Source organism: Arctopsyche grandis, chromosome 12 (genome assembly GCF_051622035.1).
Source record: "Arctopsyche grandis isolate Sample6627 chromosome 12, ASM5162203v2, whole genome shotgun sequence".
NCBI classification, from domain to species: Eukaryota; Metazoa; Arthropoda; class Insecta; order Trichoptera; family Hydropsychidae; genus Arctopsyche; species Arctopsyche grandis.
The window spans coordinates 16,171,284-16,190,181 of record NC_135366.1 but is presented as its reverse complement, the minus strand read 5'-3'; the positions used below and the strand labels follow the sequence as shown (position 1 = coordinate 16,190,181).

Sequence of the window (18,898 nt, the reverse complement as noted above, 5' to 3'; positions counted from 1 at the left end):
TGAAGCACTTCGCTTGTTTTTTTATTCGTGAAGTGATTATCGGAGTCTCTATTGTACGTCAATCACTCACTATTTGTAGCAATTTACCAAATTCATCGTACATTCGTTTACCGAAATAGCGAATGTATTTTCTATTTTACGTATTTTTTGTATATTATTATTTATTATCGATACACGTTACAGTTAGTGGTAGTTTCGATTGTTTGATTCACGGCGTTCGCCGGGCCAATTATTTTGTTTCGACTCTATTTCCATTTGTTTAATTGCGGACACACGATAAACAACCGGCGCTTGTAAATCAGTTAAGAAGTTGCGTATCTGCATATTTCCGATTTCCTACCCGGGTGTTTCGCTCAATAATAGGAGATAATTGTGTAAAAAGTTCAATGCCAAAGTTGTGTCTGATACCGCGCACTTTTATGTCCATGTATCGTACGTTTGCCGGCTTAATTACAATTTAATCGTGATTGGGATTTTTTAGCTTGTTATGTATGTATGCTGTGTAGTTCTGCAAAAATTATACTCTTTTTGTCCATTGAAATGGAGACACTTAAACATGCATTACCCGGGTGTGTAATTGAACGTATCTATCAGAATCGAAATGTGACCTGTCTAAACTAGGCGATCGTGACGAACACTGCGAACATTTAGTTTTCGTTCTGAACATTTAGAGGGCTGGACACCAGCGCCTTGACCATACAAACGTATCACACTTCTCCCATCCTCAATTATGGCACTAGAGAAATTATTTTTTAATACGCTATGGATATCCACCATAGGCATGTTTCTGTGGTTTTATTTTTTCGATTAGTTATTTTTTATATGAGCTAGGAGCCGCCAAACATCTATAAAATCGCCTCTTTTTTACACCCAAAAAGAGTCCAGCATGCTTATTTAACGGTTAATTTTTAAAAAAAATACTAGCACACAAACATAGAAAATATCTTTCTCATACCGATGATGAATTTTTTTTTAATTGGTCCAGTTTCGGAGGAGAAAACTGGAGAATACGAAACCTCGATTTTGTCGATTTAAAATACGTATTATCTGGTCAAAGCGCAACTGTCGCATTCACTCAATATACATATCGAAGAAAGGAACGGCAACAAAATTAAGGTTTCGGGTATACAGCCCTCTTAACACTTTAAATGCTGACCAACGCCGATCGGCGTTTTGCCAACAAGTCCATAAGCCTGAAAAACGCCAATAGGCGTTGTATTTTGAGCACGCACAAAGTAAACAAGAATACTACCCGCTAAGTCTTTCCAGGTAGCATTGAAAAATAAAAATTCATTGAAGATGGGTCAGCACTCGTTTTAGCAAACCAAATTGAGGTATTTTGCACACTTGACACGTGTCTTTTGATTCTGGTTATCAACAATGGCCGTTTTGAGCTCTCGCGCCAAGTGTAAAACTCGGCGCGCTCGTAAAGAAACCGAACGAACAATTTTATTCTGGCCGTTCTCGGAAAGCGCCACCCATAGTTCTGTAAATATCTCCTCCAACTTCTCTTAACAATCGCGGAATAACATACGCGTACGTACATACATGTATGTACATAGGTATGATGTATACACACCGGTGCGTTTGTTGGACGCCCGATTCGGTGTTTCCTTTATCACTCCCTTCCTGTGATAAAGTAAAAAGATGACGAATCGTTTGTGGTCACCGACGAAAGTTTTCATTCACACCAAAAGGTTTATATTACGCACTAGCGTAATATTTTCCACATATTTGTAGTAGAATGTTGGCTCAAATTACTCGATAGTGTTTGGCTTCGTTCAGTTGCTTCATCATTGTATGTATGCACATATAACATATGACCCAGCTTTGTCTGGTCCCACTTCGTCTTAAACTTACAAATAAAAAAAATACAATATCGAAAAGAAAGAGCTTTGCTCGGTAAATATGCGGATTATGGAGAGGATGATTTACATATTTGTACTTTGTACTCGGACTGGGTTCTTGTGTTAACGTGGGCGTCGCTTTCATCTCGCATCATGTTTTTAATTGCAAGGATGCAATGCTGCGGTCACGTCCTATTGAAATGTCAAAAGGTAATTTCAATCTCTAAATAAGTTTTTTCAAAGGCTTGAGACAAATTTCATTGTTTTTAGGCCAGAATTAAGGAGTGTGAAAAGATTCGGCAAAATATATAATCTGGTTTTGAGATCGAGAATGAGTCGAGACATGGACGCTTAAAGGACATGTTAAGTTGCAGACACATTGAATCGTACGGCACGGCATGCCTTGGTAGAAACCAGCTGGGTTGGGCGTATCATGTAATTATTGATCTTATTATTTCGGCAAGTTTCTCCTACATTTCTTCAAATATGGAAATTACCGTTATCGATCACTGTCAAATCTGTTAATACAAAGAAAAAGTATCACCGAAAATACTTCAGGGGTGAGTTTTGACATATACAAAACTATCTAAAAATAATGCGTGCTGTGTACCACTCTATGTATGTCTGTGCCCTTGTGTTGTTGGAGGAGGATGTTGCGCATACGCATCTACATCCTCAAAGAACTGGCAGTTTCAGAAAAACTCTTCACAATATGTAGAAAAAGAATTATTTCCTGCTTTGGCCATATTGCCGGGAAGAATTTGGCGAGTCTGGAAAAGCTGGTAGGACGGTCTCCCATTAGATGGTCAGATCTAATTAAGGAACGGATAGGATCATCCCTAAACGCTGCTTTCAACTTGGCGCAAGATCGGGAGGAGTGGAGATTTCCACCGGATTATAGATGATAGCAATGACTACGACGCTCGACATTGAGCAAACGAGAAAGAGGAAGAGAGAGTTCGTTTGATTATTGTGTCTATCGTTGGTGGCAAAATCTGGTTGATTATAAAATCTGATGGACCGTCTCCTGTCAGAGTTTGTTGATTTTATCTGACGTTATAATCTTGAGTTCTTGACAAAATTGTTACCACCAAAATCCATGATATCTTCCAATTTTTCCGCTCAAGATGGCAAACGGAAAACCACTTGAAGTAAAATCCTTACCCAAGAAAACTTCACTTCATGGCAAACAGTACAAATGTTTGACATGTTAAAGTCCGTTTTAAATTACATACACAAAATAATATCAATACAAAAACCTGTTTCGTCTTATTCCGGTGTATTCTATTGAATGTAGTACCTTCAGCAACTCGGACAGATATTTTTTACCGTGATGGTAATATATGTACATATTTTTGTATATGTTCGATATGAAATGTCTCTTATGACCTTTTTTTTCCACATTGGTAAGTGTTAGTTTCTGTTGGTTGTACATATTTGTTTAACGTATGCCGAATTTTCCGCACGCCATTCATTAATTATGGATTTCAGTGAAGAATTATACTGTAATTTTACTGCATATTTTATCCAGAACTTATCGACTGGTTCTGCGGGGGTATAAATAAATATGGCGATTCGCAATTGGCTATATAGGCCTTATTACATAGAGTCGTATAGGTGGAAATTACTACTACAATGTAGCTAAGGAATAGAATATTAGATTTATAAATTAAAGGTACGTAGTGTCCTAGTCTCAAAGTGGTTCAACTGTTCATTTAAAATTCTCGATAGTATTGTAAAATTCCACGTAAGTACATATATTTTAGTAGTGTAGTAAGTATTGAGATTGCATTAAGGCTGTCGCAATGGCGTTAAGCAGATAGATCTGCTTGACGGGTTGTCTAATTGGAAACTATACGGTAAAGAAGTACATGGTCGGAATTCTTTATTTTCGGTGAAAAATGTGATGCGACATTTATGACATTTAAAGTGTAGTCAACTTTCATATAACACGCTAGATCTCCTCTATAAGAAAACGGGAAAAAAGAAGAAAAATAAAAATAATGAAATTGTAAGAAAATGTGATACAGGGTAAAATGTCCTCTTAAGGTCTGGCCGCACTATGCGTCTGCGACACGAACGGCAGCTTGCGGCCAAATATTGTTTGTATGAAATTGTATGAGATATAACGCACTACGTCGCGTGACGCGTAGTGTGTTTATACGACTGGTTTCGGAAAGAAATTGATGCACGAATTAGAAATTACGAATTACGTTTTGTGCATCGCCGACGCCCCGACGCCTTTGCCCCCAGCGCCCCCCAATGCCTCCGACACCCGGGGTCTTCGCCCTTGGCGCCCCCGATGCCTCCGACACCCGGGGCTTTCGCCCTTAGTGCCCCTGACGCCCTCGGCACCTCCGACGCCCCGGGGCCTTCGCCCCCAGCCCCGAAATGAAAAAATAATTGGTTCCCTATACTGCGCCCGTCGTCCGTCACATATTTATATACATCTTTACCAGCACATTGTTTTTATATATATTATTATTATTTTATACCTGTATAGTCATTCTATCAATGGTTTACACACTTCGAGCCAGGCCACACCGGGTGACTTACACGCAACCTGTGAGTGATTTTGTTGCTCCATCGAGAGCAACCAGCTCTTGGTTATTCTTGGTCACCCAACTCGGGCAACCATAAAAGACCAAGAATCCGGTCAAGATTTGACAATGCAGCCACACGTGCTTATAGTTTTTTCACTATAGAGTTTTCAATACGTGATAATTAGAGATACGTATTTTGGGCATATATTTTTGTCAATTTTAGTGTCTATTTAGCATCTATTTTTATGAATAGTTTAATTTTAAATAATAAACAATTTCGATGAATTTTAATAAAATGTATATACATATATATGTACGATTGAAAGACAACACAACAATTAAAAAATAATAGAAAAATTCAAAAATGTTTTGTAATTAAAATTACAAAGAAAAAAACATGAATATAAAAATACAAAGACAAAAAATATGAATATAAAAATATAATATAATATAAATTCGTGCGACGATCGGTATATTGTATTTACTAAAATACCTTTCAGCATCCACACTATTGATAGGACACCAAATAGATTTGTAAATTTACATTACTATTGACGAGTCACCAGTTGCCAAATATCATAAAATGATAGTTAATCTGGTAGCTACTGGTATTGCTTGGACTTGGACATCCTTGTTAAAAAAAATTAAACAGACTTATCAACCAGTCCTTTTTTTAATAAGGCTATTTTTTTATATGAATCACATTTATTTTGGTAAGGTCTTATCCGCATTCTTCTCTTTTTATAATTTTGTAAAATCACATATGCAGGACAGCCATAAGGACTCCGATGTCCAAACACACGATATGCGAAACAAAAAAATCTGGGCAATAATAAAACTATTAATAATTGAGCCACATGTTGCACATGTGATGCTGAAAATGTTGCTGGAGGATTGCCGAACAATATTGCTGAAAAATGTTGCTCGTTTACATGCCCATTTACAATTTCACTTGTATAATTTTTTCTTTCGTCTATTTGTTGAACCGGTCTATCGGGCTATAAGAGGGTTGATTGTATTTAATATCTTGACGTGGTAAAAAGATCTAGGATATAAGAATTTCCTGCTAGATTCTCATCGAAAAAAAAAAGATATGAAAGCTCTTTGTGACAGTGAGCTACCAAGAAATTTCCGATTTTCCGGGGGCCTAGTTCGATTTACAATGTGTGTGTAGTTTTATGATTAGATTATTCTTATACTTATTCACTTGTATATGTATGTAGATCTAGAAAACTATTAGCACTTTTATCGCCATAAGTAGCTTTACATGTGACGCTCTTAGGTATGAGAAAGCTATTTAAAAATAAGAGCTTTGATATCGTCTAATCTTCCATAGCGACAATTCAATAACAATTCCAGACTCTAACCATATGGTACTCAAAACTTTCGCCCATTGCGATTTTACTGACCAAAATACATATATTGTGACTAATAAGATAAAACACACATTGCACAAAGATACACATTCTCACTATCTATATGTAAGCACAAATTCTCTAGAACGCAACCTCATCCGTGACGTGCCACCAAATACGGCACACACTGTACATACATACCGAAAACATGGTACTACACCCGCAACGATTGAACGTTGCAAAATAATTTAAACGAGATTACCCTATCGGAGTCTGTCGTAATTAATACGGGTTGTGAATATGGATCAACTGCATACATTCTAGTGTTTTCCTCAAAAACTCTCGTCACATGACACATACATACATACATATATAAATATATGTGTATACGAGTTGACCCAGACAAAGTCTACATTTGACCGATTATGTATTTTTAATCCGTACGTAAATTGTACGCATGCGAGTCGATTATTTTATAACATCGAGAACGAATCATTGGGGAATCATTTCCGGTGTGTATGTATCGTATCTCCGTGTTGCTGCATTTGATTGCAATGCTTTGTTTGGACGGATGCACGCGTATCTGCACTCTACGGGCCCTGTCATCTGCACCTGGTCGATAAAGCGCTACACCAGGTGTGTATACGTACGAATGTATGAATACTTGCTTTTCGTCTACGCAAAAAATATGTATGTATGTTTCTGAGCGATGCGTTCATTTGTCAGGAGAAGGTGTCGTCTGATGTGAATGTTTTAGGATATGTTCAAATTAAAAATAATTGTATATATATATATGTATGTATGTATATGGTTTCGCGGGTTTGAACATTTACAGCGATTGTTATCTTCTTGGCCGTCGACCGGTGTCAACCTCGAGGAATCGTCACAACACAATCATTCGATAGTTGATGGTTCTGTTGAACTGCTCGGTTGATTTGGTAGATTGAAGTTTTTGCATTTTAAGTCATCATCATCTACAGCCGCTCACCATCCACTGCTGGATGAAGTCCTCTTCAACACGGTTCCACTCGTCTTTGTTTTGCGCAAATCTCATCCATCTCACCCTACCCATTTTCCTAATTTCGTCTACCCATCTTCCCTGCGGTCTTCCTTTTACACTTTTGCATTCTCTCAGCTACGATACTAGCACTTCTTTTGTCCACGTGGCCCATTGCCATGTAAATCTCTTTACTGTATCCACTATGTCCACTACCCTTTTGTCCCGTGTATTCTGCTTCCTATCTTTCTTCGTTATGCCGAACATACAGCGCTCCATCCTTCTTTGAGTGCATTGGACTCTGTATAGCATCTTGGCGTTCGATGTCCAAGTTTCACATCCATACGTCATCACTGGCAAAATGCATTGATCGAAGATCTTTTTCTTCAGACAGGGTGGCATTTTTGATGAAAAACAACATTCATTTTTACAAACCTCCTTTATTTTACATATGTATGTATATACCAGGAAGGCCTTACAGGTAAACCCCAATGCGCCTTCCTGGCCAATTACAAACGATGCAGCATTTTTATTACACAAGTCAATGAATTACAAGACACTGAAAACTCGTAATTAAGGAGACATCTATGAATCGTACATAAATTTTATTGTACATTAATCATATTCGAATAGTGGTGACATAGGTAGGAAGGTTTTTAGCCAATTTAATCGGGAACCGTTTCAACAATGAAATCAGATAAATTGGCAAACTCTGATAGGAAACGATCGACCTGGAGTCACAAATATCCAAGTCTGACCAGCAGCACTACAGATATACTCAGAAAAATTCTTCGTCCAAATGCACTCCACCCTAGTTTCATACGTCTTCTTATTTTTTCAATTCGGCCTTTTTACGAGTTTTTTTTTAAATTTTTTTTATTATTTATTTATTTAAAGTTTGGACCAGTGTAGCATTACAGGAATTCCTAATGTGCCACAATGGTCAAAAATATAACAAAAAGATAGTTATAGTTAGTTTCACTCTGTTAGTTCAGTGACATTCCTGCCCGTCAAAAAATTGTGATCTGATTTTGAACCACTTCCATTCTTCAGGTCGCTTTGAAGTAAGCTAACATTGAAGTGAGTTAATGTCCCCGGCATGAAGCTAGAGGAGTTTAATCATTTACGAACTCGTTAAATTAGATCAGAATCGTTGTCAGCTTGAAGCGATGACAGCTAGCTATCCAAAAACGTCTTTCTACCGCCCCTTCACAACTCGCAGGTTATAATTGTTACTTTGTTTTGAATCTTGATATATCACTCGCTCCAATATATGTAAGTATTAGCGATAGCGAAGCTCACTGGTCAAGCGACTGTTAACCAGTAGAACAGTCGTGGGTTCCAATTCCGAAAAAAAATATTCGATTTAGTCGATGATTAGGAGTACGTCTATAGCTGCTGGCAAGATCTGGTCGGTTATTAAATCCAGATCGACCGTCTTCGGTTAGAGTTTGCCAATTTATTTAACCTATTGTGTGACTGTTCCAATAAATTTGGCTACCCCCTCCCCTCTTTCTTGAAAATTTGTTGATTGTAGCTTGCGGCTTTTCATTAATATATGCATACCTAATTCATTAACACATGTATACCTGCATTAGTAAACATATAATGTGTGGATATATGTATGTATGGACACGGTTAGCCATAGTGTCGAGTTAGGGTAACCTGTCATGGCATTATGGGATAATTAATAAATAAAAAATATACGCATTCTAAGTTAGCCTTTTCCGATTTCTTGTCGCTGTTATTTTATTGTCATATAGATCTGACTTAGGTCAGTTTGATTTTGTATTATTGTATAGGGCAGAAATTTTCTATATATCCAATTATGACGAAGGGACGGAATTTATTAGGGAAAAATGCTTTTGGGGCGTTTTGGCTATTTTCAACTTCTTGGAAAACCTTTTTTTTTTTTGCTCTTTTTGCTTTCAGCATTGTTGGAACGTGTATACATATATTGCTATTTGGAATTGCCTTAATAATTTTCCGTAGTTTAATTATGACCAGAGTTCGGTGCCTCATTGCGCAAAATGGGTTCCTATTTTAAATTTCTAAAGTTAAATTTTTTTTGCTCTAGAGAGCAAAAAAAGGTTAACAATAGGAACCCATTTTGCGAAATGAGACGCCGAACTCTGATAATGACAATTGACTCAACGAATAGTTCATTTTTCGGGATGAATATCAAAATAAGGAATGTCAATATTTCCAATTTTACAAATGTGTACAATTTTAATTTAGAATAAGGTGTTAAAAGAGAGGGAATCGAAAACACCCACTTTAAACACTCATTGATTCAAATCTAAATACGTTTTTATTCTTGATAGTAGTGAACGTTGAATTTTCTATATTTTGATATTTGTAAAATTTGAAATATTGCTATTCTTACTTACTTTTATTCATCCATATTTAAGGTTAACTCAAAGGTTACTTTTGCCAGAATTTGATCTTGGAAAATTTTTGTAACACTCGAATTACGAAGCAGCAAAGGACTAGAAAGTATTTGAAAATTGTACTGAAAGTGTAAAATACGATATATATTTTTATTTTGTAAAACGATACGTTTCCTATAGAATAGGCAGGATATGTACATATGTTCATACATACATACGTAAGTACGTATAAACACTTCTTAGAATCTTATTGCGCATTTTAAAACGTAGCTAATTTTATCTGTATTAAATTGAAATAAATAAAGTTGGAGATGAATAATTTCATTTTTTTTTTGTTAACCCTTTGACTGCTACAACAACGATAAATCGTTGTTTTGAAATCGGCGAAGATTGCGACGACGATCGTTGTTGTCGTCATTAATTGTCGTATTTCAATACTTTCTGTGAGCCGCCAGCGCATCAGTGGCACGAAACATTTTTTTTATATACGTATTTATATTTATTTTTCAATCAAGCTTTATAAATATTTATCAATTTTTTATATAAAAGCTCTTCAATTTCGGGTTCATCATCAAAGTCAATTTCGGGTTCATTATCAATGTCAATTTCGGGTTCGTTGTCAAAGTCATATAAGGAGTTATTACTTGGGAATTGATTATTGTCGATAAATTCATTTTCAGAATCAGTAGAGCTGCTGATTTGTCGAGTTCCTCGGTGAGGAGCTATTATTTCGCTTTCGTCACTTTCACTCCGTTATCATTTTGCAGAGTTAAAATAAATGGAATAGTAACAAAAAACAATAGAAATCCGCTTTCAATTATATATGTAGGTCACGAGACATCACGAATTCGTGCAATCAATCAAATGCAACTGAAATGCATACAAAATGTTTATGATACATGTTGAAAAATTATTTGATTATTTGAAACTTCGCATCCTTGTGTGTCTCGCTCACACGTACACAACTAAAACCAAGAAAGAAAGAGAGAAAGACCGCTACCTGTTTCAAATGTATCGCATGTTTTAAAGATACATCGATGTCTAAAAATAGATTATTGAAAAAAATAATGCGTCGGAAAACAATCGTCAAAACTTATTTAGTGTATATATGTAGGTATCTCTTTCGCACGCACGCATGTAAAAGCAAGACAGAAAGAGAGAGCGCGAGTCCACAACTGCTTCTTAAAAATGTATATAAAGTATTACAAAAATTACGCGCGTTCGGCGAAGTAAGTATATAAAAAAATATATTATATTTATTTTTTTATAAAGTAATTACAAATGTTAGCATTTTTCGCTTGGACATTGAAAAACCTCGTAGCAGCCAAAGGGTTAAAATGTGTACTTATATATTGTGTACTTAATTGGATATTTAAAAAAATGTTTTTTTTTTTAAATGACATTTTTAATTCAACTCATTTGTATCATATAATGTAACCGTAGAAAAATGTTAAAAGCTTAAAGTAAAAATAAAAAGCTTATCACACGCAATTCTGTTGACATGATTATAAGTACATAGATTCATACTCTGATACATCGAATAGTCATAATTAGAGAGCGTGCTTTTTCCAGGAATCGGGGCGGTTTGGCTCTATTTACATTAAATCTATTTACATCTAAGGCTAGAATGCAAAAAAAAGGTTCGGCGAACCTTTAACAATGCATTTACAACAATTGAACAATAAACGGCGCGCTCTGGGTCCGCTCTTTAGTCATAATTAAGGGAAGGCGGTTAGGTTGCTCGGCGGCTAAAAAAATAGTTCACAATGTTCAATTTTTTCTTGTCAACCATTTTTTTTGTTCCCGCTTTCACGGACAATGGAGAGGTCTATTGTTATTTTATAGCGGCAACTCGACCGCCTATCTCTGGCCATAATGTCGATACATCAAAATGCAATGAAAGATTTTTTTGAATTATTCAATATGAAGTTTAAAAAAATTGAATATACAAATGTATGACAATCTTGTCTAGATTGTGACTTTTTCGCGGTTTTGACTATGGGAATTTCGCTCCAAATTTACGTACTGATGATTCATTGGTTCAAAATTTCGTACAATTTAAAGCATTAGTACATTGTGTAATATTAGGACGCATAATCGCGTGGCTTAATTTTAACCAAAATCATATTGAAAAAAAACTCAATTGCCAGACTTTATCTAAATCCGTTCATCGGAAATCGAGATATATTGCATTCGGACATTTTCATAATTTCTAAATACACACATAAAAACGATACGAAACGCAAACGATTTCCTTATCAAAATCACAATTTTATTGTTTTGAAACGTGCCCAGTTGCATACCTATGTACAATAAGTCACGCCAATAATAGGTTCTCGCCATCAAACCACTATAAAATATCCCATTCGCATGATTGCACTGCAAAATCTCGATCCGAACCGAATCAACAACAAACCTAATGGCGAATTAGCGCGGCGTTCGAACATCTCGCACATGCATACATGTTTCAGAATTTTAAAATTGCTTCTTATTAATACTGTTTTGTATGTGATGTTGACTTGAAATTGCGCAGCAGTCGATGCAGATGATGACGACGATGTGGTAACCGTCTTATCAACGCCAGGGTCGAGATCTCTAGGCTGTGGGGGGCTCGGCCCCCTCAACCAATGGGGGCCCTCGCACGGCTCTCGTTATCTCGCGGAAGCTGTGCCAGTGGCCCACTTTTTTTTCGATTTTCTACTATGTGCCTGTTGACCGTCGACATCAACAAGTCTTGTCTAATAGTTCGGAAGGTGATGTATGAGATGAGATGAACTCGATTTTTATTATTTCTTTGCTCGTCCGTGATGTGAGCGATTCGATCGAGGACTCCTCGTACGTATAAACAATTAAATAATGGCCACAAATCTGATAAATTACTGTCGGATAACCAGTTTTGTTCGTTGCCTTGAAATTAGCTGAGAATATATGTAATGTATTACGCGTTTGTATTCTGTTCCGACTCTTTTAAATGTTACGTATGTATTGTTTCAAATCGACGGTAAAAACTGAAGTGTGTAAATTTTCAATATGATCGTAAAAAAATTTTGTTTTTTTGGGAACATCGAATTCTATTAAAAAATGTTGTTACTTTATCTATGTACGTAGTAGCAATAGATAAAGTTTTGTGATCATGCGAAAATTCGAACTCGATATTTTGACTGATTCGAACTCAGAGTCGATCACTGATCACGTCTTCATGATCTATGTAGAAAAAAAATGCGTTCGTCCTATTGAACTGAAACTTAGTATCGGTTGCTAAAATTCTTATCGTTACGACGTAATTTTTTTTCAAATTTTTAAGTTGCCTGGAAATGGAACCTCCCCTTATATGTATGTAGGTGTCCTCTTTTTTTTTAGTTTTTGAATTCAATAACCTCTCAAACCGCTAACCGAATCAGACTGAAGTTTTTACATGTAATGGAAATTATATATTTTACACCCTAATATATTTTTAATATTTTTACCTAAACCGGAAGTAGTATTTTTACTCTAGAGAATCGAGGTTTTTTATGTTTTTTTTCAGAAACCTTTTGGTTTATTGAACTGAAATTTCATATCCAGAAGTTTAAGCTTAATACCAAGTTATGTATAAAATTTGGTAAACGCCCGTCAACCGGAAGTGGCAGTTTACTCTTGTTCGTAAGGTTTGGGTAGTAGAATCAAGAAAAAACCTGTATATATATATTGTTTGCTATCAATATTTCCTCTTGGAAAATAGTGCCACGAGTATTTAGCGCCATCTATTGAAAATTAATTTGATTAATAAATTAATTTTTCTATTACTGTTTTATGTTGTTTATATGTATGTAGATAGGTAGGTAGTTTTTACTTATAATACAACCGATGAAATTTTCATCGGGTCACGAATATATATAATATTATACACTAGTGTTGGGCCCGTTGATTTCAACGGGTGGTTTCGAAAAGAAATTGAAAATCGACTAAAAATAAAGTTAAAGATATCGAATCGACTGGTTTCGGAAAGAAATTGATGCACGAATTAGAAATTACGAATGACAAATTACGAAGTGAATACGAATTACGTTTTGTGCATCGCCGACGCCCCCACGCCTTTGCCCCCAGCGCCCCCGATGCCTTCGGCACCGGGGCCTTCGCCCCCAGCGACGCCGACGCCTCCGGCGCCCCCAGCGCCCCCAGCGCCCCCGATGCCTTTGGCACCCCGGGGCCTTCGCCCCCAGCGGCGCCGACGCTTCCGGCGCCCCTAGCGCCCCCGATGCCTTCGGCACCGGGGCCTTCGCCCCCAGCGGCGCTGACGCCCCCGATGCCTTTGGCACCCCGGGGGCCTCGCCCCCAGAGCCCCCAGCGTCCCCGATGCCTCTGGCACCCCGCCTCCGGCGCCCGTAGCACAAAAATTAAAAATATGAAAAATATAAAGAAAATGAAAAATATGAAAAAACTGAAAAAAAACTGAAGAAAAATATATTGGTTCCCCATACTGGTTGACGGCTGATCGTCCGTCACATACATATATACAAATATTACAAATATATTTAGCGACAGTCCGTTTTTATATATATGATATGAAACTGTTTCATGGAACACACTTTTCAAATCAGAAATTAGCTTTTAATGTTATGTACATACATATGTGTTGCATTATATTATATTTTACCGGGAATTAAATCTCACATGTGTGTTGGTTCTAAAATAAATTAAACTGATTATTGTGAAGATAATTGAAAGTACTATTATTTTTTCTATTAAAGGGAAAATATATTTTTTATAATAATGACTTGCATTATATTACAAAACGAAATTACATTAATACGTCAGAGTAGAGAATATGATGTTTGACGTTTAATTCTTAGTATTTTGAAAATGGAAAAAAAAAACCACAGGCACTGCTACACATACATATTTTATAGTTAGACTAAATATAATAGGAAATTATATTTTTTTTTTTGTTCCGTATTCCAATTGTGCATGAATTTTTCAACAAAATTATTTTTAAAGCATCATTACTATTAGCTGTTGTCATTCGTAAAAATGTTTTTTGAATTACAAATATAAGTGCTTGCGTAGCTTTCATATTATACATAGTACATAGATTGATAGAACCACACTAACATAACATAAGTACATATCCAATACTGCAAATTGCTGCAAAGTTCATGCATGATTTCAAAGTTCCGTTTATTATTGTATGTATATCTACTTTTTACATTATTCATATCGTAGCATTTGTAGAATGTAACCAAGTCTAACTTATATTCCTTATTTATTCCCACTAAACCTTACTCAATTTATTAATTTGGGTTTGTTTTTCGATTCAGCCGGAAGAAGCACCGTTGGGACAGTACGGTTTGACTGGACCCACGACACCGCAATCTCAAACAACCCAAAACCCTCAGCAGCAGACGCGCGGAAGGACGGCCGGCGTCGGACCCATGAGAGCGAGACCTCAAGATCGCAAAATCGACACATCTCCGTACGGTAGCACCGCTTACCTCAGGTATTTTTATTGTATTTACTTTGTATTTGGATTGTTATGTTGATTTGATGATTTTTAACGGGTTTTTGATCTTGTTTGACAGTCCGCCACCGGATAGCAGTTGGCGACGCACAAACTCTGACAGCGCTCTGCATCAGTCGTCGACGGTACCACGCGATATATCTCCACAGGGAGGCTCACCACACCATCATCATCATGGACCTAATCACCACCACCATCAGGCTTCATCTTTACACCATCACCATCACCACAGCGGACAGTTGGGCAGTCTCAGCGGTCAGTTAGGACAGCTGCAACAACACTCGTATTCTCACTCTCATCACGGTCTCAACACAGCTCTTCACCATAGTCCGCATATGCACAGAAGAGGTTTTTTATATTTATTATTGATAACCAGATACATTTTTTGTCATAATTTTACCTTATGGAACTAATACACAAAGATAATTTTTCGATGTCTACAACTTAACCCTGTGTACGCTAGCGACTCACTCGTGAGTCGCATCTTGTACGGCAGTGTCTTAAGGGTGAATCGCTTCGATTATCTTCCGAAACGTACAATATTTAACATTTAATAATAGATGATCGATGAAACAAAAATGCAACAGTTGTCATCAGGGCTGCCACTTAATTAATTATACAAAGAAATTTGGAACGTTTATATAATCTCTAATGCACGTGTCACATATGTATGTGTATGCATGCAAGGTCACACCAAACCTCTGGGTGTCTCGAGTCATGTGAGTCAAATCATTTTTTTCATGTTCAATTAATTTAAAAATTGCTGACGTACAGGTAAAGGTCAAATATTTCGCTAGTGACAGTCAACTGGTTGATGAATCCTTTTTGTATAAAATAATATTACTGTTTTGTTATACCCAGGGCTGTGGAAGTCGGATCAAAATTTACATAATTTTTACAAATGTAATTTTTTTCTTTCTGTAAATTCATGTATTTTTTCTTCTGTTCTTAATCTGTTTATCACACTCGTGGCTTTGGAGATATCTGTTAGGCGAATGTGCATGATTAATTGATATAAAAAAAAAATAAAAATTAAATGAGAAGGGGAAAACAATCGGTTTTGGTCAAAAACCATCAAAATACCTGCAAATTCAACAATTTTATCTATAGTGTAATTTAAAATCATAATTTTTATAAAGAAATTTAAATCTATTAGTGGATTTACTTCAATAAAATTGGAGACTCTAGTTGCCATATACCATAATACTATTACATAATTAAAGAAAATAATAAAAAGGAGCTGGAGCCGGTTAATTTTTTACGATTCCGACTCTGACTCCACAGCCCTGGTTATAACAAAATTGTATAATAGTAACTAGTGTTAGTGGTTGTATAATGGTAGCTAGTGGTAAAAATTGTTTCATTTTTGAAGTCTCCCCCCCCCTCCCCCCACTTTGTAGAGAAGATGTGCATGTTAGAATCTTGTACTAACTGTTGATTTTGCGCACCTATTCTGAGTAGTGGAGGTAAGCTTTTATAAATGGGATGAATGCCTTGGCGACAATATACTGTTGATTATTTTTTTATTGTACAAAAAATGTCCGAGATGTCAAAAAGTTGCTCATGTAGGTTGATTCCATTAGGTAAAACTACGCAAATTCAGTTTGTAACGGACGGTTTTACGCGCGCTTACTGATCTCGCGGTGGGAGATCCAGAGGGCGGATACGTCGTTCTTCTTCCAAGGGTCAGGTTATAGGGAAACGTGAACTAACCTTGGGATACAGTTTATATAGTCGGGGAGGTTCCTGACTGCAAATCGTCTCGTTGATAACAGCTTCCTCGTGGTCCATGCGCGTCTGATTTTTCTCCGGAAACGGCGTGATCAATACGAGGACGTTGGCTGGAACTCTTGCGCGGGAGTGATGCTGCACTCGACCTCACAGCGGTTCTTCAGCAAGATGGCGGATCTCTGGGCCCCGTCTCCCTGTGGAGACGTGCACAGGAGAGGTCCTTCTTCGGCGGGGGATGGCGGTAGAGAGTTGTAGAAAGTTGTAGAAAATTGATAAAATTATTTTGATGTTTGATATGTACATTCTGATTTACATCGACAAAATAGATTTGTTTTTCTATTATATTCGATTTATAGTATGTAAATATTTATATCTCATTTAATTTATTTACAATATTTTATTTGTGAATAGATGGAAACAATGATGGAATGATATCTATGTTAGAAACAAATCCGAATAGACCAAGATCGTCGTGTGACGTCCCTAGAGTACCAGGCATTCAGTGAGTGAATCAATTATATGATAAATAACAATATACCTTACATGAAATGAAATTGATTTTTTTTTCATTAGCATTTACCCGTCGGCGCACGAAGGGGGCAGCAATCAAATTCCAGTCGGTAGCAATACGGGATCGTTGCCAGATCTCACCTCGGTACACTTCCCCGCACCGGCACTACACTCGAGCCCGTTGGACCGCGATAATCAGGATCACAGTAGCAGTCCTTACAGCACTGTTAGACATATATTTAATAAGTAGCATCGTATTGGTATCGTATGCATTGTACCGATAGTGTATGTGGAATTGGTGTCGTTTTCAGAGTCCAGTATCTGCGTCACCCGCTACTTTATCTCCTACTTCAGTTCCTCCGCTCAGACAGGGACACTCACCTCATCACTCACCTCGTTCTACTCCTCAAACGGGAAGCCCCACGGCTCCCGCTCACCACTATACCAACCACCACACGCCTCAGGTATTATGATCGCGATTCGCTCGGGGGGGAGGGTTTAATTCGACGTTAAATTGTAAAAATTAAAATAAAAAACCTTACACCAAAATTAACACGTTGATATTGTACAAAAGTTGATATGGTATTATTATTAACATTGTATTATATGCTTTTATAATTTTTCGGTATATCGTTCTTTTCGAACGTTTATTTGGGTACTTATTTTTCATCTCGTTTGTTTCGGTCACGTATTTATATTCTTGTTTGTTGTTTATTTATATATACATATATATTTTTGTTCTAGAGCACAAACGATTCAAAAACTGTATTCTGTCTTTTAGGAAACTTCCTATTGAAGCATGTAGCTTATTAATACAGCAGTGTTGTACTAAAATGATTTATCTCTGAATTGCTTTTAATTCTGAAAACACTTGTGTTTGTCGCATTTATTTACAAAAAAAAGTAACCTCTCCTTTAAAAAGAAATCACGAATTATGTAGTATTCAAAAGACAAATATATGTAGCACTTCATTTCTTGTTTTATTAAATTTATGTATATTAGATTTTAGCTTATCGATTTGTTTTCAATTTTGGTGTATCTGGTTTTGCGACCTAATCTTGTGAAATAGTCAGTAGACAAAATCATATCAAAATTTTTAATTTAATTTTAATGCAATACATAATATTTAAACCATTATTTGATGTATAAAATATAATATATATTATGATAGTACAATATAATAGTTACCCTTTTAATCCTTGCACTATACATATATATATATTTGAGCTTTCAGTCGTTGTATATTTATGTGAGCTTATATTTTATTTTATTTTATTTATGAATTTAAAACTATTTTTAGTTTATTATTTCTGTCTTGCATTTTTTTTTGTTTTAATGCTTTTTCAGTTTTTTTTTTCTTAATTTTGCCATTCTGTTTTTAGTATTCTATTGATGTGTATTTCAGAATCACTTGTCTGTGCCCAATTCAAATAGGTACCTTCATCTCAGTAAGGTTCGTTTTTATTTCATGTATTTTTAGTTTATTGCATGCACTAATTATTTTTCGTTTCTAAATGCACCTCATGTGTTATTTATTTATTTTAATTATCTTTTGCATTTATTTTACAATATATTATTTATACTTGTGTGTACGTTGGCGTGTGTGCGTGTGTCCTGTTGCGGATCCTTAGTGATATTTTAGCATCCCGATCAAATGTACCCTGACGTGTCCTCAAAAATATGATATCAAATTTGACATCTAACAAGCTTTAGTTGATATATTATGAGTCGAATTTATTATAAATTGCAATTCGCTGTAGTATTTGAAAATCGTAGGCTAAATGCTTCAATATATGTATATATTTATCTTATATTGTTTATTTTATCGTGTACACTTACACACACACACGTGCGTATAATTTAAGCAAGTTGGGTGTTCGACGTAATGGTTTTAAAAATGTTCGTTTATTGTTCGATTAGGGAGTTGCATTGGAGTCGTCGTGGGGACAAAACAGTTACCAACAACAATGCAGTCCACCTTCTTTACACTCGTCTCATTCGAATATCAATATATCTTCGCCGACGGTG

At 36.2% G+C, this 18,898-nt stretch overlaps 1 protein-coding gene across 4 annotated transcripts in view; it reads left to right on the top strand.

The window, feature by feature from the left end:
- LOC143920611 (CREB-regulated transcription coactivator 1-like) overlaps positions 1-18,898 on the top strand; it is a 30,384-nt gene that overhangs the window by 4,887 nt on the left and 6,599 nt on the right. Inside the window, exons 1-8 of one of the 4 annotated variants that reach the window (XM_077443553.1) lie at positions 10,534-11,885; positions 14,430-14,608; positions 14,691-14,977; positions 16,772-16,862; positions 16,934-17,096; positions 17,182-17,334; positions 18,276-18,323; positions 18,791-18,895. In XM_077443553.1, the coding sequence (XP_077299679.1) occupies positions 11,760-11,885; positions 14,430-14,608; positions 14,691-14,977; positions 16,772-16,862; positions 16,934-17,096; positions 17,182-17,334; positions 18,276-18,323; positions 18,791-18,895 (1,152 nt within the window). In that variant the 5' untranslated portion in view covers positions 10,534-11,759. Of the gene's footprint in view, positions 1-10,533; positions 11,886-14,429; positions 14,609-14,690; positions 14,978-16,771; positions 16,863-16,933; positions 17,097-17,181; positions 17,335-18,275; positions 18,324-18,790; positions 18,896-18,898 lie in introns of those variants that run through there. The other 3 variants (XM_077443554.1, XM_077443555.1, XM_077443556.1) reach the window with 3 other exon arrangements.